This window comes from Pristis pectinata, chromosome 15 (assembly GCF_009764475.1).
Source record: "Pristis pectinata isolate sPriPec2 chromosome 15, sPriPec2.1.pri, whole genome shotgun sequence".
Classification (NCBI taxonomy): domain Eukaryota; kingdom Metazoa; phylum Chordata; class Chondrichthyes; order Rhinopristiformes; family Pristidae; genus Pristis; species Pristis pectinata.
The window spans coordinates 23,205,771-23,228,152 of NC_067419.1; the positions used below are offsets into that span (position 1 = coordinate 23,205,771).

The window sequence follows — 22,382 nt, forward strand, 5'->3', positions numbered from 1 at the left end:
ATGAGAAGGGATCATCCTCCAGTATCCCTTAAAATAAGGCTACTCCAGGCTGCTGGATTTCAGGCAAATGGCCTGTCTAAAAAATGAAAAGTTCACACTGTGTATTGAGTGAGCTATGGCAGATAAACCAGAACTGACAAAAGTTTGGGTTGTTATTGTATCTCATTGACCACAAGTGGAGAGAATTGCACCAAATTATAAAGGCCTAAACTCTAGAGAATGCATATTACAAGCTGCTGAGAAATGAATCAAGTGACCATCATCAGTGTTTTACATTCAACCAGAAGCAAGGAGAATTTTTTGATTCTTTCTTAACAAAGTTAAAACTAAGCAGATAATTGCAGTTTCAAAAATGTAAAGAATTTGCTCACCAGAGATTGTGTTATTTGTGCAATCCCAGAGTCCAGTGGTGGGAACAGCCACTACATGGGTGTTTGCAGAGTGAGCCAGAGCTAGACTAGAAATATTGGTTGGTCAACAGCAGGAAATACATGCAGGGAAGCGGGAGGAACAAAGCAGGAAGGATAAAGTGCTGTCAAGGTTGCTTGGCTGCTGCAAGCGTATTGGACAAGGACATGAATGGCTAAAAATACTGTGTGTAAATATGGAAGAGTGCACAATGTGAAGAGGTCATCAAAAATCAGTAAAGTGGATGAGATAATCTATGTACGAATTCTTGAAAAGTATCCATTTGCTGTAAAAATGTTTTGTATATTAAGTTGTGAAATCTGCCAGAAAACTATTTAATGCAAGTCTTTTTATCTGATAAAGTTCTCCAAGGTATTCTTTAACAGAAAAGTTTGGATGTAAATAGATATTATTGTCCCTTGTAACTTCTAAGTTTACCATAATACTATTTTGAAATGTAGACATAATGCTACTCAAATGCTCCCTATTTTCATAAGTAAAAATAAGTGAAAATTATGAATGCACAAAATAAATGGCATTTGGAATTTAATAGTTTGGGATGCAGTATCAATGGTCAATTTTTAAATGGTTCAGTGGTGCCACTAGCTGGAAGATAGTGGTATTGCAGCTATATATAAATATTAGGTTGAGTATTGGTTACAAATGTATACTTTTCAATTGAATGGAATAGCTGATAAGCTAACATATAGTTACAGATATTCTAAGATACTTCTCCATATTTCAATACAAAATTAGATAATATATTGAAAGACTACTTTGAATTGTTAAATAAAAGGACAATCTGTCAGTATTGGAAATATCAACAAGTATTGTCATACACTAATCAAATCAACTTCTGTATGCTTTGGCCACCATACAAATCAAGATATGGTAAAATATTGCACTGCTTGAAAGGGACTCAATTCATTTGCAAACTAGGGTCTTGAACTTAAGTTTCAAGCAAGAGGCAAATTAGCTAAGTTTCTGAAAGTAGGTTACAAGGCTTCACAGTTAATATACAATGGCAAAGATGTAAAAGATATTTTGTAATTTTCAATGAATATACATTGAGAATTATAAATTCTGCAGGAAAAGTGATTACCTGTGGCCAGCCAAAGGGGATTAGTATATAATTAGATTAAAACAAGTTTCTAATGCCAGTGAGCAGAGTACTGAGCCTGCAGATTGAAAAAATATAAGAAGCAGGTGAAAGACCAAAAATTGCTAAAAGAGAGCAAATAGAACATAAAATTAGGAAGAAATATTTAAAAATTGCCATATAGTCCTGAATTGTCCATCACCCACAATTGCCTTGCATTCCCCTCATCTGCTCACATTCACATGGGGCTGAAGACCAAGGCCAAACTAACTGATCTTCCAAAAGATTGCTGAGACAGTAAACAAATATTTTTTACTCAGTTTTCACTATAGAAGACAATAAGTGTAGTAGAAATGGCGGGGAGTGAAAGGTCTGATGGTAGTAACCAGAGTAATCAATATCACTGAAGAGAAAGTATTGGAGAAAGTATGGAAATAGAAGCCAACAAATCCACTAGATTTGAGAGTTTGCAACCCAGAATTCTAAAGGAGTTGACTGCAGAGATAATGGATGCATTAGGAATAATCTTCCAACATTCCCTAGATTCTGGAACAGATGACAAGGTACCAAATGTTACATCAATGTTCAGAAAACAAGAGACAATAAGCTTTTTAACCTGGCATACTATTGGCAAAATACTGATATCTATCATTAAGGGTGTTGTAAAAAGGCACTTAGAAAATAGTAATGTGATTAAGCAGAATCAGCATGGATTTTTGAAAGGAAATTTGGATTTTTAAAGTATGCAATTAACAATGCTTACAAAGGGGAACAAATGAATGTGGTATTTTAAGTTTTCAAACTGCATTTGATATAGTATGGCACAAAAAGGTTATTACATAAACAGCTCATAGGATTGGATGTGGTGTAGTGACATGGATAGAGGTTTGATTAAAAATTGGAAAAAAAGAGAATAAACAGATATGTTGTATGTTGGTAGGATTAGATGACAAAACAGTGCCATATTAGGAAAGTGAGCTGAGTAGGCCAGAAGGTTACAGATGGAGTAAAATGTGCAAAAATGTGAAGTTGTTCATTTTGGTGGGAAGAATAAAAATGCAATATTTTTTAAGCTATCAAAAACTATCAAATGCAATTTACTCAGATCTTGGTATATTGGTTAGAAATGCAGAAGTGAAAATGCAGTTACATTAAGCAATTAAGATGTTTGGTATTGAAAAAGAAATCTCCCCCCCCCCCCCCCCCTACTAGTTCCATCCACCCATTACACACACATTCACCCACCATATCCCCCCTCCCATCTGATTTCCATCTGCCCTTCATATCTCTAAGTCCTGATACAGTCTCAAACTGAAACATCAATAAATCCTTTACTCCCACAGATGCTACTCGACCTGCTGAGTTCTAAGGATTTGATGGGTAAGTATCAATAGGCTATTTCCTTAAACTGGAGAGTCCAGAACTAGGGGGTGAGCATTTCAGATAGACGTGACAACTTTGCTACTTTTGTTAATAGGATTAATGTAACAGTCTACCTCTACAGTGTAAATTTATTCTACTAGTTTGAAATGCATTCAACTTGCATTTATGTATCAAATCAAATACAGTCAGAAACTCCAAGAATTTTCACAGAAGCTTATCAAATTGATCTTGCGAAAGGAGACTTTAGAATAAATGGCCAAAAGTTTGGTCAGTTTCAAGGAGATTCTTAAAGGATAAGAAAAGTTGTGGGACCAGGGGAGAGAGGTTGGTTGTGCAGGGTGAGGGAGACAGGGAGAAACAGATTTGGGAGATACATTAGAACTCTGGTTCAAGGCAATTGCCAGTTGGATGAAGAAAGCAGGGCTGAGGCCGTGAACAGGATGCCAGAATGGGAAGAGTGGAGAGTGCAAAGAAAGCGATGGTTAGAGGCAGAAAGCCATGGAGGTATTTGAGCACAAGGATGGAGAATGATGCATGATTGGGACTTGGTCAGAGTGTTGAATGTACTTGTGGAAAGTGGAAGATGGGAGACCAGACTTTCCTGGAATATTTTTCAAATTTTTACAGGGGTAGGGAGGGGAGAGGCCATGGAAGAGTTTGAAAACATGGATAAGAATTTTATCAAGTTAATGCTTATACAGATGGGTTGAAAAGCAACCCGAAAAGAAATTATTTCTGACATTAATGGGATTTCAAGAAGGGAAGCTAGGTGGTCAGCAGTGAGGAGGGAGCGGAATTAGGGGAGAAGCTCTTGCACAATGTGAGCTCAGAATTGAGCCTGGGCCAAAATCAGCAAAGCTACAATGAACACAATAATAATAATGAACATAATAATGAGGAATAGAGTGGGCTAGCCAGGTTATGTTTTGTTGGATTGAATGAGGACAATGGATGAGAAATGCTTATCTCTAGTTTTGTTTTGTAGTTATTATTTTCTCCCTTAGTACTCCAATTAAGCTTATAGCAGGTTTTCTGTAGTGACGTATTGTAAGGAAAAATCAAAGACTTAATGAATAAAGAGGATTAGGAGATCTACAAGAAATGAAAGATTTAAATAATAAACACAGCGTATGTCAAACAAGCTGAGGGAGGACTAAAAAAGTAGCTGGAGAATAGAAGGTAAGATGAACAGTGTCGCTATTTAAAATTGAGTTAGTTTATATAGAACTACTTTGTTCTTATAAAGGTAACAAGAGACAATTCAAGAGCCAGCTATCATAAGAATTATTAGTCATTGAATCCTACAGCACAGAAACAGGCCCTTTGGCCAACCAAGCACCCAGTTACACTGATCCTGCAAAAATCCCATTTTATTTCTCCCCACATTCCCATCAACTCCCCAAGATTCTATCACTCACTGACACACTCAAGGCAATTTACCAATTAACCCACCAACCTGTGTATCTTTGGTTTCCTCTCTCATCCCAATGTGGTCACTGAGAAAACACTACAGAGACCACCAGTGGTCATGTTTGAAGCCAGGTTGCTGGAGTTGTGAGGGAGCAGCTGTACAAGCCGTGTCAAGGTTTGTGAGGCATGGTTGCAGAGGGAAAAAAAAATTCAGTTCTGAAAATTAAATGTTGCACAATATAAGCTTTAGAAATGAGTGAGAAAGGGAGCATGGCTGTACTTTGAGAGAAAAATTGCGAAGGAAATAAAGCAGCTATAAACTGGAGAAAACTAGAATGTGTAGAGGTAAATGCAAAACAAAACACTGATAGACAATTTGTAGATTCACTTAATAGGATAGAGAAAAAATATAATCACAGATTAGGAAAATAATAATAAATGACTTCTCACAAGAAATGTTGGCATGTAGAATTTGCTACCACAGAGTGTTTGATTTAAAAAAAAGTAAAGATTTACTTAAGGACAAGCATCTGAGGGAGAAGGGAATAGGAGATTATACTGATGGATGGAGGCTTGAGGGATGTAGGTCTTCCTTGGCAGTCCCTTGGGATTGAGGATAACCTACCTCCACTCCAGTTTTGTAGGTGCTGGAGTTTGCTAATGAGTCCAGCAGGGGAACTACAGACACTTCCACAAACAAGACAAAAGCTGCCTGATGAGGCTGGTGGGCAGGTAAGCAGGTAAATTTGAGACTGTTCACTCCTGCTTATTTACTGCCTTAAGATTCTCAGTATTGTCCCAAATGTTCCTTTCCACTGAGTGGTCATGAGACAGATTTTCAGGGGTTAAGGGAGATGCTGCATTTCTTTGAGGAGGCTTTCAGTACATCCTTGTAGCTTTCCCTCTAGTCTCCTGATAATCTCCTCCCATGAGAGCTCAATATTATGTCAGTTTGATGTTGGGTACGTGAATGATGTGGCCTGCCCATTGCTGCTGACTAATTCTAACTAGGGTCTTAATACTAGAATGTTGGCCTGGGAAAAGATAGTGCTGTTTGTTTAGAACATATAATTAGCCAGCAGTATAGACACAACCTATTATAGTTTGTGCTTATAATGTGGATTTAAGTTGCCATTTTCAGTTTAATATGTATAACTGAATACTGATAAGTTCAGGATATCCTTTTGAGGATGACTAAAGTAACTCTTGTCTAATATCAATTGTCTTGTTAAAAAAAAAATTTACAACCTTTGCCTCAGAAATTCCAGAATTCAGACTGAGTGGTGATTAAGTATACACAATATGGTATGCAACTTGGAAAGAACCTGCAAGTATTTTTGTTATTCATTGTGTGATCTGGCCATCACTGGTAAGGATTAATTATTGCACATGTCCAACTGCCCTTGAGGTAATGGTGAGCAACCTTGAACAGTTGTATACAAGCAAGGAGTGGGCCACTCTCAACAACTTTTGACACGATTGATTGTAACCTCAACTCCATGTTCCCATGTACTAAGGTTGAAATGAACCAAGGAGGGGTAACAAGCTAGAAGCAGGGAGGATGCTTTTACCACATGAAGAGCCCAGAAGCAAAGGTCACAGTCTCCTATACTTCCAGGGGTAGGGTGTTCTAGAAAATGAGCCTGGGGGGGGGTGGGAGGCGGGAAGCAATGAATAGAAATGAGCAGGCAATGGTGTTCATTTGCATCCAATGCTCTTGCTAGGAGAAACTGGGTTTAGGAAATCAAGGTGAGTGATAGTATGGGTTGCAGATGGTGTACACAAACACAGCTGGTCCTTAACCTGCTCCTCAATACATCTTGATCATTGTCTACCTCCATTCCATTTTCTCTATGGCAGCCTTCACAAACCTACACATTGTAGTGTATTCACCACCCAAGTAAGGAAGTTTCTTATCTCAGACCTTACTGAGACTGACCAATGATTGTAGAGGACACAGCTAAGGGGAACATCAAACCCTAAGAAATGAGCAAATTTCAATAAGAACCACCACCATCACCTAAACAAGAGAATACTTCCCTCAGACAGCAAACCAATGATCACAGGGACCAGGCTAGTGAATCTTAATTTCACTTCCTCTATTGCAATACTCCAGGTGTCATCTAAAAAGGTTCTGTATTCAAAAATATCTTTTGCCTTAAATGTCTTCACTTCCATATTAGCTTTGTCTTGCAATGACATCTAGACTGTTTTGAACATTTCCCAATCTTTTGGGATTTAAACAAATTCTCCATGTTGTCACATTTTCCTCCCCACCCCACCCGCCATGTACATGATGCAGATTGCAGCTGTGTGCCCATGAAGAGTGAAATGCTTGGTAATAGATGGGGTGGCAATCAAGTAGTTTATGGCCACTCTCTCCATCAGAATAAAGATACCTCAGAGCACAATATTCAGAAGCCAGTAAGATCTTTACTTCAGAACCACATATACAGACAGTACCTGAAACAAACCGCCATTACAATTTAATTAAATAGCATGAGACGATCTCAGTAACACTGGGTACAAGATATCTTCTACAAACTTTACTGCTCTATATTTGAGATGGCAAAATAAAAGCCAAAAATTTAACTGATGCTTTGATCACACTTTGGGGGAAAAATAGATTTATGTACACACACACACAAACTGAAGCAACTCCAATAATACAGGGTATTCCCAGTCATTCCCCATCCTTTCTGGCAATTTCCCTTAGCCAGGTGCAGCAAACATTAAATTGGAGAGAAACTACCAAATGAAGTAGTTTCAGACATCAATAAACAAAAGCAAGAACAATGCATTATTTCCCTTAAGTACAGATTTGTAACTTGTACAGCTTTTTCCAATGCGGTATGTGCCTTGATACAGCAGAAAGTTGATGCACACCATTTAGTCCAAGAACCTCCGGTTTTGATTAGGACCAAACAAAGCTACGCGGATTTCTGGCATCATCTGAAAGACAGATGAAATATTGGAAGGTGAAGCTGATTTCTGTATTACTATTGCAACCTAATCAAATAATGTACAAAGCTCAAGGCAGCTCAGCAACAACCCACTTGAAACCACTGCTTTCCCCACTCCCTTACATTTAATCACATGACTCCTAGCATCCAAAAGATAGGAATATAACTGCCTGGATTTCAGTGACAACCACAGGGCATGGACAAACAAAAAGTGCAGAAAGGAAGCACAAAACTGAAGAGGGAACTGCACAAATACTAAATAAAGATCAGTCCTAGCAAAAACATTTGACCCACCCAAGAAAGGAGGAATAAAAGAAAGAGGCACATCTGCTTAATGCAGTGATTAAAAAATCTACTTGAAATAAGCAAGTGATTTGCTGATATTTTCCCCCAGAGAGCTTAATAGACCATCTCCTTACTTGCTGTGCAATGAGTTCCAATCTACTCTCCAAGGTATTGGACACCTTGATTTTCCCAGAAGAATTGTATATTTCAATACCTCCAGCACTGTTTGGAGAAAAAAAGTTTAATAAATAACCTTTGCTCCAAGTTTATTGCCATATAATACCAGTTGCATACACAAAACAATGCAGCTGTAACTTTAGTCCAAAGGCTATTCACATTGAACTGATCAGAAAAAGGGCTTTGGTGTGAAACTACCAGTGAAGAGTGGAGAAACAATAATAAAATTCTTTTCAAAGTATTACTTGTCTAAGAAAAATAAATTAGCAGGTTCTAATTTATGCCAAGCTAAACTACTGACTCTCCCACTTGTAATCTGCTGCTTCACTGACCACCAGTACTGCCACAGTTCTTTGTCCCCCAGGTCTCCCATTGGGGAAGTTGTAATTAATGCCCATTAACTTAAAGCACGACTATTCCACGAAATATTTCCTGAGCAGCTGAGCATTACCAGCATGCTTTATCCCTGCCGATCAAGAGCTATTCATCCACTTTGCTGTTTTAAACTTTGACAAAGTGAAATTAAAATCTTAAACTTGTTTGTGCAAAGAATATAAGAATGAATTTTTTCGCTTGCACCACTGGAAAGACTTTCAGAAACTGCACCAAAACCTAAAAAATATTCTGCAGATCTAAAGGATCTTTTGATTTTCAAAATATCCTTTGATTTTGATGGACAAGCCACCAACTTGGTCTACTTCTTAAGTAACAGATTCCAAACCAAATGACTAGCCTTCCTAAAAGGATTAATAGTACTGAATTACAAAGATCTGATCAGTACTTCAGTAAATTCTAATTGCGATTAGATAAACCGTTACTTGTTGTGAAGTACTACTGCAGAGTACTTTACAGTTGGAAGCCCAAAGGTAAACTTTGTGCTGGAGTACAAGTACTACTTGCATCCTGCCAGTACAGGATTTGGACTCAAAACTCAATCCTTGGTTGATGGTTTGAAAATAAAAGGATAAACTTTGGAAAACCAAATAATGTAAAACTATAATTTTAATATTCAATTGTCAGATGATTAAAACTACATGTGGATAGGTATGGAATCAAGATTAGGTCACATCCTATTTTAGTATATATTTCCATTATTAAAAGCACTACATATCAATAAACAGGTGGAAAGAAACCAAACCCAAGTCTCTTCAAAAGGAATGATGCTGATGCTTACATGTCTTCTGGGAGAAAGTTTTCCTGGTCAATGTGAATTTCAATATCCTTATTTATGCTGTTCTTGTAAATGGGAACATTCTTGCAGACAGAGTTCTGTTTGAAATTAAATAAATACACATTTTTACCATGATGCTCCAAGGTCAGGTCAGGAAATAAGGGGTTTATGACAGTATAACAGCTTCTTCACTTGGACAATGCAAGTGCAATTAGTTTTTTATTACAATGAAAATATAGGAATATGAAAAAGCTACAGTGCAAATATACCTATTCTATCCCTGCTACACCCCATTATTTTGAAAGTCAAGTAAACAAACAGCATGCTCTTAGTTGCCAATCAGCATTGGCAGTTTACCAGTTGAACCTAATGCAACTTTTACAAAGGTATACACAACTCCATTTTACAGTAAGTGACTGTATAAAATTCCATTGCTTACAGAACAATCACCAATTCATCATGAGTAACACCATTATATCTGAGATATTCAGTTGGATCTCCCATTACTAAAGTATAAAATCTGAATTTTTTTTAAAACACAAATTTTTTTTTAAAAATGTGGTGGGCTTGTTGGGGGAGGAGTGGATTCTGGAAAGAAAATTGAATATTACTCATGAACTGCAGAAACCAAATGTGAAGCACCCATCTGAATATATTAAATGGAGGCACGGCAAAATGGACAGGTTGGGCAGAGTCTCTAGTTTAACTGCATTCTTAAAACTCACCTTATGCACACACTTCACAATCATACAGGATCCCAGATGGGGTGTTCAAAGCATTTTAATTTCAATTATGGATTAATAACATCTCATTGTGGAATAGTCTTGAACAGAGCATTTGTTACATTACCTTAACCAATGTGATATCTTGTTTGCGGCAACGAATAATCACCACAGGTTCCAAGAGTTGATAAAAACCCTGAAATGGAAAATTGCATTTCCTATCAATTTCTAGGGCCACATTTTTCACATTGCAATTGAACATAGGAAGCTCAAACACAGAATGACTTAGCAAAGTATAATGTAAAATGTACATTTCACTATCTTTCTTGCTGTTCTAAAGAATTTCCTAGCAGTTACAAAACATAACAAGTTTGGTGCATTTCCAAGTTTAAGTTTTACAAAGTCCATAAAGGCATCTCAATATTTGAGCAAACTTGACTCCTAGAATCCATTCACTTATCCAATCCTTTTCTCTCCCTTCCCTAGCTGCAAGAGAAACCAGTAATGTTAACATGACATTGAATATCATGGAAGGTACTGTACCTTATGTAGCCAAGTACAAGAACACTAACCTATTGTTTCTGATCTGTTATCCTATTCTTACCTGCAGTACAAGTCCATCCAGAAGAGTCTGGTATCTGGAAGGATCTTTCGCTACTCTACTCAGTCTCTGTCTGGCCTCATTCAACAGATCCTGGAAACCAAAACAAAAGCATCCATTGAGGTAATACATAGCAACATGGAAAAACTAGCAACAATAGAAAATTCAAATAGTTACAAATACCAGCTGGTGACATTTCACAAGGCCAGAGTGGGATCTAGGACATATCCAAAAACACTTGCAAATTCCAAAATAGGAACTCAATATTTTTGTTTTTAACTAGGAAGGGTAAAGGTTTTCCCTTATTAAAAATTACTTCAATACAATCTTCCAGATAGTGTGGTAGAGAAAGTGATTTTAGTTCCTTTTCTTTAAAATATTAACTGCAAACAGGGATGCAAATTTAAATGCAAGCCTCAACATGCCCAGAACAAAAATCTCAAATATTGATGGGTACCATATTGTGAAGGCTGTAAATGAAGTTTTTTTAAGAAATGTATTTTCAATAACCATAACTTAGCATTTTACAAGAATGCGGTTGCTGTTGTACAAGACATTGGGGAGGCCACACCTGGAGTATTGTGTACAGATTTGGCTACCCCGTTACAAGAAAGATGTCATTAAGTTGGAAAGAGTAGAGAGGATTTATGAGAAAGTTGTCAGGACTCAAGCACTTAAGTTATAGGGAGAGGTTGAGCAGGCTAGGACTTTATTCATTGGAATGTAGGAAAGTGAGGGGTGACCTTAAGTGTACAAAATCATGAAGGGTATAGATAGGATGAATGTACAGATTTTTTTCCCCTCAGGGAAAGGGAATCAAGAACTAGAGGGCATGTGTTTAAGGAGAGAGGGGAAAGATTTAATAGGGACCTCTGGGGCAAGTTCATGCTGAGGGCGGTGCAATTATAGAATGAGCTGCCAGAGAAAGTGGTCAGGGTAGATACAATTACAACATTTAAAAGACACTTGGACAGATACATGGATAGGAGAGGTTTAGGAATTATGGGCCAAATGCAGGAAAATGGGACTAGCTTAGATGGACATCTTGGTCAGCATTGGATGAGTTGGGCCACAGGGCCTGTCTCCATGCTGTATTACTATACGAAAGATTGAGAAATCCATTTGCCTCATGATTTCACCCTTTTCACAATTTTTAAATTCTTTTTGGAACACATTAGCTCATAAGAGCTACTATTAAGCCCAATTAGTTTATGGGCCAGCTATTTGGCAAAAGCACTTAACCCAAGCCGAAGAATGAGTCAAATTCATAGGATTTTAATTTGTTTGCAAAGGGAACCCCAGATAATTCCTTCCATCCCATCCAATTGAGAATGAGTATCAACTGCTAAAGAATGGCTTGAAATACAAGACAAATACAAGGCAGCATAGGTTTAAGGTGAGAGGGAGAAGTTTAAAGGAGATGTCTGAGGCAAGTGTTTTATTTTTAAAAGAAACACACACACGGGTAGGTGCCTGGAATGCACTCTGCCAGGGGAGATGTTTAAGAGGCATTAGACAGACACGTGAACAAGCAGGGAATAGAGGGATACAGACCACACACAGGCAGATGGCATTAGTTAAATGGTCAGTGATGGACCAAAGGATCTGTTCCTGTGCTGTTATAAATATACTCTCCCTGATGTTAGTCCCCAGGCAATGATACATCAGTTTTTGTATATATTATCAATCTTACCGAAATCAGATCATCTCTGGCTTTAAGGACCTTCAACCTAGCCTGGTTCAACAAATTGGACATCTGACTGAAGTAAGATAAAAAGTCAAAGTCACTTCAATATCCAAATTAAAAATCTCAAGTTGTATATTGTTAAATATTTACAAACAGTAACCATAGCAAATCAATATAAAAATGGCTACCTTTTATGCTCTAAATGGTTTCTATACATTATACACCTAATGTGAATCAAGAAACATTTAAACAATGGAAAAAACATTTGCCATTTAATACTTCATAGTATTTACATTTTCTTCTGCTGTTCAATTTGCTTTTCCTTCTTTTCATAATACTCCATGATCTTCAATCTTTGAGTCTGTACAAGCCGACCCTTTTCAATGTTAAACTCTTCTTCTGCCTGCACACAGATTCAAAACATTTTCAATATCAAAAGTATCAGACTAATGATCAGTTTTATAAACATGTGCCAGGCCATAGCAAGCTCTGCGCACACTACACAAAATGTTAAAAGTGTAAATAATTGTAAACAGAGGGCAACCCTAAAGGAGGGTTACTTCAATATCCATACTCCTTGTATCTAGTGTCCTAGAATCTACCAGATCAGCCCGTCACAGCACTGGAGCCCAAGCAATTTTCATTTTTCTACCTTCCTCTTTCCAAAAGCAACCCATCTAAGAAAACTAACCACAGGTGTTGACATTCCAAATCACATTCAAAAAGGGCAAAGTGACTTCTAACTTTACAAAGTTTAGGCACTATAACATTCACTTATTTTCCTCCTCCTGCACATTTTTCACAATATACCAAAAGTTTGTCAATTTCACTAAGTATTCATTTAGGATAAAGGTAACTGGCAACACCAATATTTATTCCTCATCCTGCTAACCAGAAATAAAGGTGAACTGCTGCCTTGAACTGAAATGGTTTATGTTCCCAAATTTTAGGTCAGAGGGCCATCAAGAATGCAGTAAAACAGAGTCCACTATTCCCTGCTCCTCCTGAAACAATGATACAGCAGGTATCCCCTGGGATAGAGACCTGAAAAGTATGCACCAGGGGACAGAAAAATAAATACTTGAAGGGCATTTGTGATATTTAATGGGGACAACCAGGGAACATTTGATATAGCTATTTTTGATCTAGCAATATGCAACAAGATGCATTTTAATAAATGTCGGAGTAAACATACCCTGGAGCATAGTGACCACAGGGTATTCAACATTCAGCTTGAGTGATAAAGCAGAGTCTGAAATAATTTAAGTAAGGGGGACTGAGGATAGAGTTCACTGAAGTGGACTGGACAAAGATTAATAGGTATGACAACAGAAAAGCAGTGACAGACATTTGTGATTAACGACTCCCAGAAAAGTAATCCTAACAAGGAAGAAAGATTTTAAATAGGGAATACAGAGAAGTGAACTAACCATGAAAGTTAGGAGGGGTTGAGGAGTTAAATTGTAAAAGTGGCAAGTGTTAGTGGTAAGCCCAAAGACTAGGATGAATTCAGAGTCCAAAATGGACATAAATAATCAAGGTAAAAATAAAACGGCCAGAAATATAAAAATTGAAAGAGCTTCTTTAAGCACATACAAAACATGTAGTTAGAGGAGGAGGAGGCTGGAGAACAAGAATATACAGGAGGTTTCGAAACTGATTCTTTGCATCAGTCTTTATGATACACATTACTACAAACATCCCATTAATAGTAAAAAAATTTGATGAATTACATATCACCAAAGAATTAGTATTAGGCAAACTAATGGTGTTAAAGGGATCCCATGAACATAAAAGCAGCAACTACACACAGTGGTTGCATCAACTGTATTCTTCCAAAAATCCTTTGTTTCTGTATACTGACAGACTGGAAAATTGGCAATGTGATACCCTCAGCCAAAAAGGGCAGGAGGCAACTATGGTAACTATAAGCTAGTTAGCCCAACACCTTTTATCATTGGAAAAATATTATGATCAATTATTGAGATGGCAACAGAACATTTAGAAAGTCAAAATCTGATCAGAGTCAGTGTGACTTCATGGGCAAGGGGGTAAAATGCGATTAATTTATTACTACTGAGAAACCTCAGCCAAAGGGGATAGAAAGGAACCAGTAGATGCAATATATTTGAATATTCAAAAAGGTGTTAGCATAGATTGTGGACTAACCAACCAGCAAGAAACAGCAAGTAGGGATAGGGTGGTCATTTTCAGGTTGATAACCTGCAGTTTAGATGGGAGCACAGGGAATCTGTACAGAGACCTCTGCCATATACAAGTGTACAAGGTGCGAGACCACATCTTAGAGTACTATGTACAGTTTTGGTCCCGTACTTAAAGACATTTTGGAAACATTTTAGAAACAGTTTGGAAACTCTTCATTCAAATGATACTCTGTAAGGAGGAGTTGACTTGATGGTTGAACAGGCTCATTGATACTTAAAGAATGAGAGGAGATCTCTTTGAAACACTGGGCAGATGTTTCCCCTCATGGCATGCTCAGAGGACATAATCTCAGCCTTAGGCACTCGTTTAAGACTGAGATGAGGAAGAATTACTTCTCTCCAATTGCTGTCTTTTGAATTCCTTGCATAGAAAGCTGTGGAGATCAAATTCTTGAATGTAGTCAAAGCTGAGAGGCTTTTTGAAAACCTGAAAGGGACCCAAGGATTAGGGAGATAGGGCATGAAAGTTGGATCAACCATGACAACATTGAATGGTGAAGAAAGCTCAAGGGGTTGCATGGTCTACTCCTGTTCCAATTTTGTAGGGATTTTCTTACGAAAATTGTGGTACAGGAGGCAAAAGACATAGTAGTATATTAGTGAACCAACTGGGCTTGCAAGCTGACAGCTTCATTTTTACTGTTAGAATTTTTTTTAAAAAAAAGTTCTCACATACCCTTGGTAGTGTTTGAATTCTATTCACTAGTCTAAAATGCAATTTACAATTTTCCATGTGTATTATCAGATTGTAAATTTTAAAGCTGTACGTGAACAAATGCCAAAAAGTGCTTTGTGGCTTTGTTGTACAACACCAATATGGGTGTGTTTCTTAGCAAACTGGAACAAGAAGATTACATTTCTTGGTCATTATTTGGATCATACAAGTTTTGTTGTGCAAGAGTTTCTTGGTATCAGTTCCTACTCTTTGTTGCAACAATCCAGCTACAAGAAACTAAATGAGGAAGGGCTAAGAACAGAGGTGGGATAATTGGGCAAGAGAGCATCATCTGCCACTTATTTATAGAAATGAATTGAGAATGCTTGGAATTGAACTGCAAATATAAAAGTGTGCTGATCGTACTGAACATCACACAAGAACTTTGAAGGGAGCGTGAACCCGTTTCCTCAGCTGAAGTGCAATTAAAGATATTTCTTTTGAAATAAAATTTGACACCATTAGCAGGGCACAGGAAAGAATACAGAAGTTACAAGCTTTTTTTTGACAGCATTCCCAACCTCAAAGTGGGAAAGAAACATATACCCCAAATTCAGCTTTACTCTACAGAAGCAAATTTATATTTATAACAAAGTATGGATTTATATCAATAACATAGTATGAAGGAAAACTATTCTGTTTGCAAAAGACAACCAATAAATACCAGGACCTGATAATCAGCATCCCAAAGTTGTGAAAGAGTTGCCAATAGAGGCAGCAGGCAGGCTGGTTACCATCTTTCAAAATTCCGTAGATTCTATAAAGTTCCCATAGGTTGAAAGGTAGCAAATTTAACTCCACTGTTGAAGAAATGAGAAAAAAAACAACAGGGAACTATAGACTAGTTGCCCTGATATCAGTAGTGAAAATACTACAATCTGTTATCAAGAAAGGAATAATAGATCACTAGAAAATAATAAAAATCCAATGAGTCAATGTAGATTTATGAAAGGGAAATCCTTTGACAAGTCTGTTAGAGTTTATGATTATAACCAGAATAATTACAGAAGGAACTAATGGATGTGGTGCACTTAGGCTTTCAGATAAAATGTTGACGGCATCTTTATCAAAAAAAATTGGGGATAACATATTGGTATGGACTGAGGACCGATCAACAGAAATAGGTGAAAATAAACAGGTCATTTTCAACTGGAGTGGGGGCCGGGGGAGCAGGGCCCTGTGACTAGTGGATACCACAGGGATTGGTACTGGAACAATAGCTGTTCACAAGTTCCAGCAATGATTTGGATGAGACAACCAGATGTACTTTCAAATCACCAAGTTTGCTGTTGATACAGTGCAGAATACAACAAGGTAAGCAAATAGGCACAGACCTGATAAATGGAATATCACGTGGTAAAAACAATTGGGAAGGCAAGGTGCAAGAAGATTTGAGTGCAAGAGGAAAGTCATTCTAATGAAGTTATACAAAATATGGCAAGACCATATCTAGAGTAGGTAATCTTGTCTCCCTGCCCAAGAAAGAACATATTTGTAGTAGAGGAAGTGTAACAAAAATTTACCGGATCATTCCGGAGATCATCCCACAAAGACAATAAGCAAACTGGGCAATACCCTGGACTTTTAAAAGAATGAGGGCATCTCTTTGAAACAAAGTTCTTAGGGGAGTTGACAGATTAGAAAGGTGGTGATCCTTCACCCTGGGTGTCTAAAACCAGGGAGAAAAGGAGTCAGCTCAAGGGAAGTGAATCTTTTGAATTCTCTATCCAACCAGTTGTGGAGGATACTCAATGTAGAGAGGTTTTGGGATATTAAGGCAATCAAGGGATTATGGGGTTAGCGTAGGAAAGTGATGTTAAGGCAGGACAGCCACAAGGGGCTAAACGACCTGCACTAGGTCTGAAATGAAAGAAAACACCTCACCTTGGCGTCAATTTCTTCAGCCTTTTCATTGGCCTCCTGCTCAATGAAGGCCATCATGTGTTTTATCTATAAAACAAGAGGAAAAGCACATTTCATCTCTGCAATCATAGTATTATGCATTGTTATGCTACATATTGTTACGCACCAGTCAGTCATCCCTCGCTTTACACACACCTCATCCCCCTACAAAGTAATGTGCATCTTTCTCATCAAGTTCTAATGTGCTGGAATATAATGATGCAGAACTGAGGCCATAACAGATTATAAACCCAGACAAATGTACTAAAAATAGTTTGATATCGAAAAAAGAACATTTTTCTATATGAAACAAATCTAATTACTGACTAGAAAAGTGTACATTTACAATCTAATTTTTAAATATTAAAAGCATGTCGTATTCCCTGTGCTGCCTAATATTGAGAAAACTAGTTCTCTTTGGTTTTTAATTAATGAATTCTAGCATGATCTACCACACGTACTTAGGGAATACCACAGAGTAAAGAGAACAAAAGTCCTCCTCCTCCTTAACAGGAAAGGAAAAAGTAAAACTAAAAATGTTTTGGACATACGGACTGTCATTGAGGAAGGAATGGAACAGGCTTGGTTCTGATAGCCCTAACCTCAGGCTATTTGAGCTGTTGAGAGCACCTATTTATCCCACTCTTCTTTACAGCTCTTGCCCTGCAGCAACCCCAGCCTGCCAAAAAAACCAAAAGCAAACTTGAAGTGTAAGAAAATAAAAGTGACCATTGTTTAGTACAAATATCCTTAATGTAACTGATTAACAGGGGTGTGAAATTAATCGGATACCTTTACCCAGAAGCTAAAACAAATGATGGGCTGTGCCCTTTCTGTATCATTCCTTGACCCCATGTATTCCAACCAACACTCTGTACTTTTAAAACTGTAATCTAACCTATGGATCATCTCTTGAACATAGTCAATTTCAAACTTGCAAAACAATCTTTCTATAGTCTCCATTGTGGCACCAATCCTGATTTGGTAATATTAGTAGCAATTAATTTGTATTGCTGAATCATGAACCTTGTACAAAGATGGATTTCATATTGCACACAAGGAACTGGAGAATTATCTTAGAAATGTCACACACTACCAGGAACCTAGCACAAATAGCTCCCTCCCACACTAGAACAGACAAGAATCTAACTCCTTCCAACTAGGTGCTCTCGCTTAAACTAGTTTTCAGCAGCAATTCAGTATTTCTTTTGCTTACTGACAACTAGAACCTAGTTAAAATAAAAATATAGAAAGGAATACCAAAAAGGTGGTGTTTTTAAATGTATATACAGCTTTTTTTAAATTGCAAAAGCTTGAAAATTAACTAAACTGCATAAAAATGAATAACAATGGCATTCAACAAGGTTAAACATTATCTCAACTTAGAAAAGAAAACAGCCATTGTAACTGTTTAATATAAATACATGAAAGTTTTGCTCAATACTATATGGAAGTCAGCGATTTATTCTTGCCAGCTTAAAAACAAGCAAGAGTGAATTTAAAATGCAGTATCTTTAAACTATAAAAACACAGAAGGCTCATTGATGATTGCGGTTATACACTGGCATTCAAAGTCTTTAAATTTTTGCTTAACTTTGGTTAATGTTACATGTAGTAATACCAGTCTTTCCATCCTATTTCCATTTACTCTATAAATGTAATTAATTTCCATTGTTATCAGGTTTAGGTTTTCTCCAAACAACTGAAATTCACATAGAAACTGCAATGCAAACAAAAACAAATTGATTCAATAGAAGTTCCATCATGCCAAACAAGGGGACTGCAAAAAGAACAGCACCTTCCATGGATCTGAAAACGTACATGCAATACATCAATTAGCTAAACTTTTAAAAAAAATATTCAGGTCAGGCTGTATCTGTGGAAATACAAGAGCTAACATTTCAGATCATGCTTACTCATAAATACAGCGCAGCCCATCACAAAATTAGGCAGAAAGAATAATGTTCCTCAAACAAAATAGGAAAGCAGATCGTAAGAGGAATACCTCTACGTAGGAAAATGCTTTAACATTAGGTCATTATCAAGTATTAATTTGTCGTCCTTGCCCCAAATGATGGTGGCCCAGTAGCTTAAAGATCCAGATCACTTTTTATTTGTTAAATGGGTCAAGACTAATGATAGAAATTCCTGAAAATGTTCATTAACACTGCATAACAGAATTTTTCTTCTAGGCTTCATAAATCACATCTTATGTCACACACGTCACTAACATCAATTTATCCACCTCCAGACCCTCCTCCATACCTTCAGCATCACTACAGATCATCTTGGATGAAGATAGGGACAACAATTTAGAAGATCAGTACACCTTTCGTTCGATGCCACTTGAAGAGATACTTAACCTTGCCATTTCTTTTCTCAGATTCCAATAACAGCCAATCGGCAAAGTTAAAAACACACCCTGGCGAAGATGATTCAGTCCACCCCTTTCCTTCCACAACCCCCCACAACACCCGCCCGCCGAGCTCTGTCGGTAGAGCTCCCCTACCTGCTTCTGCACATCGGCGTCGCTCAGTGCCATCCTCGCTTCTGGTCTCCGACACCGTCGAAGGAGAAATTCACAGGGGGAGGCAAGAAGGTAGAATGGAGATGACTGAGTTCAGTTCGCGGCTCCGACTGCTTTTCTTCCCCCCACCCCTTCACTACGCAAGGATTAACCACGACCGCTCAGCTGACTCAGGCAGCCAGCTCCTCCGCTTATAGCCGGTCACCTGACACCACCCCCCCTCCCTCCCCCGAGAGGGCGGGAACGCGCGTCGGGCACGCATCTCCCGCCGGACGTCTGCCCGCGCATGCGCCTCACGAGTCGAGCCGCCGTCCCGATTCACAAACTGTCGGGATCGGTGAACCTGCGTCATCCGAAGAAGCTCGCGCGTGGTGACGTCCGTCGCCCGCTCCGCACTGGGCGTTTGGGAATTAGATAGGTAGAAATAAAAAAAAATAAACGCATGATTTTTTTTATCTTAAATCAGAAATTACACTTTTATTTTCATGAATTAAGTTTTATACTTAAGTACTTTGGAAAATGCGGCTGTTTTTTTCTCTTTGACCCTTGACTCCCACTGCCCGCGTTAATCAGCTGGCGAGCGTGGAGACTGATTTCAGATTTTCCCCTCGGTGGTGGAGCTTTTTGCAGTTGATGTTGTCGGCGGCGGGGTGGGGGTGCCGGGGTAATTTTACTGTTAAGGCTGCGTGGTTTGACGTGTTGCCCCCTTGTGTTGCGGAATGGGGTGGAGCCAGGCCATCTCTTTGCCCCCTAAAGATGGCGCGCATCTAAATAAGGAACTGCGCCCAGTGGTTGCAGCTGCACCTGGTTGTCCCGTTCCAGTGCACAGCAAGTCTGTCCTGGGAATGTGTTTTGCCTAATTGTAAAAGAAGGTAAAAAGCACGTCGGAGGTCAATTAAAGTAGAAAGTGAACCTTCGTTCAAATATGTTATTATTATTGATGGGGCACCATTTATGCAATGAGTTTAAATGGTATCCTGCTGTTCTGTATAGTTTCCAATTTCTCTTGTGTAATTGGAACTGTTTTAATGTCACGTTAGTTTAAAGACAGGATATTTAACTTTAAAGCTGCATTTGTGATGTAATAATGCATTTTCGAAGTTCAATATCGGATAAAAAGCGAATTTATGTAAAACTATATCAGTATTGGAAAGACTTTGCAATCGCTTCAAGCTAATAGTGCATGAACAGACAGCTATCCAATACCGCGTTGTTTGTGACCTTTTTTTCTACTGATGTCAGACATTGGAACTGCACACAGACACTTGGTAGGGTCGTTGAACAAAGGACACACTGACTTTGTTGTCGTCTGCTGTTTACTTTCTAAAGGAATATGTTGGCGCTTGTCTTAAATTTCCACGCTAAAAAGTTGGCGTTCAATCTTATTAGAAATTTTAATGATGGGTAGGACTTTTGAGTAGTATTCCAAAACTTAACATGTTAAGAAATTCCTGAAAACTTTTTAAATAGCGGTTTCCTTCATTGAAAAAATAAGGATATAAGTAATATGCATTAGATAAACATTGCTAGCAATCAGTTTGTAGAATATTAGTTGAGTATATTTTTCTGACAGTCTTCTACTTTCTTATCCTGGTTTATGTATCGTAATGTAGTTGACCACGAAAAGGATTAAGTGAAAATGGCTACATCTCTTCCAGAAGGTTTTCATTATGAGACCCGATATGTTGTCCTTAGTTATTTGGGACTGGCTTCGCAAGAAAATATTCAATTATCGACAGGTAATCTTAGTGATGTGATTAAGAATACATTTCATAGAACATAATTAAGTAGCTTAAACAGTTGTGTGGATTAATTGAAAGGTGCTTAAAATGTTCGTTTATTGATGTGCCTGACTAATGTGTTGTTTTATAATCAACTAATATACTTGGCAAATTTTATTTTTGCTTTGGAGATTAAATATTAAAGGATCCAAGTTGTATTGCTGGCTTTTTGCTTTGGGGCAAAGTTGACTAAGTTTAGATTTGGGAAAGAATCCTTGACTTCATCTTATTCACTGTTGATGATCGTTAAGTAGTTTTGGAAACTAAACACCTTGCTTGTCTGCAGTCATGCATTACTTGTCTATTAACTTTCCACATGGTTTGTAATGAATTCTGGCAATGTGTCATACCTTATCAGTATAAAGTGTATTGCTTAGAAAGGCAGAGCTGGGCTGAAAGGCATTAGTGTTTTTAACTGGTTTAATTGCTGAATAAAGAAATAACTATGTGAAGGGTGGAAGAATTCAGTCACTTTTGTTAGGCTTTAATGCAACTCTGGTTTAATTTATTATGTTACTGGAGGGATTAGCTTTAATAGGCCAAACAGGTTTTTCTGACCTTACATTAATGTTATATAATTACACAACAGATGATGTGCTACTAACTGATTTTCAGGGACGCAATCAATGGAAAGGATTCCTTTGGAACCTGCTGCAGCTGAGAAAATTAAGATAGAAATAGAAGAAGAACTTAAACTACTGCATGATGAAATCAATAAAGGTTGGTTTAAACATTGTTGCTCTTGGATAGTTTCACCTCTCAAATACCTTGTGCATTTTAATGCAATTTATATTATCCTTATTGAGTGTGCAAAGCTAGATTATATTTTTGCTTTGCAACCAAAGCAAGGATGCTAGACCACATTGTGGCACCCTATTGTACTCTGTTATCTGGTGACATATTGTGGATATAAGAACAAACCCAAGTATGGAGACCTCTGTGTATCAGTTTGAGCAGAAGATTTTAGTAGGAAAATCTACTTTACAAAAAAAATGGAACATGTTCCACCCATTTGAATTGTGTAATACCTGACAGGTTTGGAGAAGCATTTTTGTGCTAATCATCATATTTATTTTGAATAGAATCCACCACTTTATTGTCTAACTTTCTGGAATCAAACTTATTCAATATTTATTTTTGAAATTATTTTCTTTTCTTATACGAGGTAAATTCCTTAAGTTTTACATGATATTGTCTGCCAGAATCTGGTAATGCTAAGTTTGTTTTTTCTTTGAAGAAAGAGGGGGGAGGAAAGTGAGAGAGACACTTTTGCGATTGGTCTTTGCCATACTAGTAGCTTGGTATAAACCAACTATGAAGTTATGT

At 37.7% G+C, this 22,382-nt stretch overlaps 2 protein-coding genes across 4 annotated transcripts in view; one reads left to right on the top strand and one right to left on the bottom strand.

The window, feature by feature from the left end:
• Nucleotides 1-6,713: 6,713 nt before the first annotated feature.
• Nucleotides 6,714-19,477, bottom strand: LOC127578625 (V-type proton ATPase subunit E 1-like). Its single transcript, XM_052030808.1, has 9 exons — nt 19,258-19,477; nt 16,731-16,796; nt 12,200-12,309; nt 11,913-11,979; nt 10,223-10,312; nt 9,746-9,814; nt 8,900-8,994; nt 7,683-7,770; nt 6,714-7,252 (listed from the first exon to the last, which is right to left on the bottom strand). Exons 1-9 carry the CDS (start codon nt 19,288-19,290, stop codon nt 7,190-7,192), a joined length of 681 nt encoding a protein of 226 aa, XP_051886768.1. The 5' UTR covers nt 19,291-19,477; the 3' UTR covers nt 6,714-7,189.
• A 149-nt stretch (nt 19,478-19,626) lies between these two features.
• The window catches only part of bcl2l13 (BCL2 like 13), a 42,623-nt gene continuing 39,867 nt past the window's right edge, over nt 19,627-22,382 (top strand). Inside the window, exons 1-3 of one of the 3 annotated variants that reach the window (XM_052030805.1) lie at nt 19,627-19,693; nt 20,889-21,014; nt 21,672-21,776. In XM_052030805.1, coding sequence (XP_051886765.1) covers nt 20,915-21,014; nt 21,672-21,776 — 205 coding nt within the window. In that variant the 5' untranslated portion in view covers nt 19,627-19,693; nt 20,889-20,914. Of the gene's footprint in view, nt 19,694-19,851; nt 20,148-20,888; nt 21,015-21,671; nt 21,777-22,382 lie in introns of those variants that run through there. The other 2 variants (XM_052030807.1, XM_052030806.1) reach the window with 2 other exon arrangements.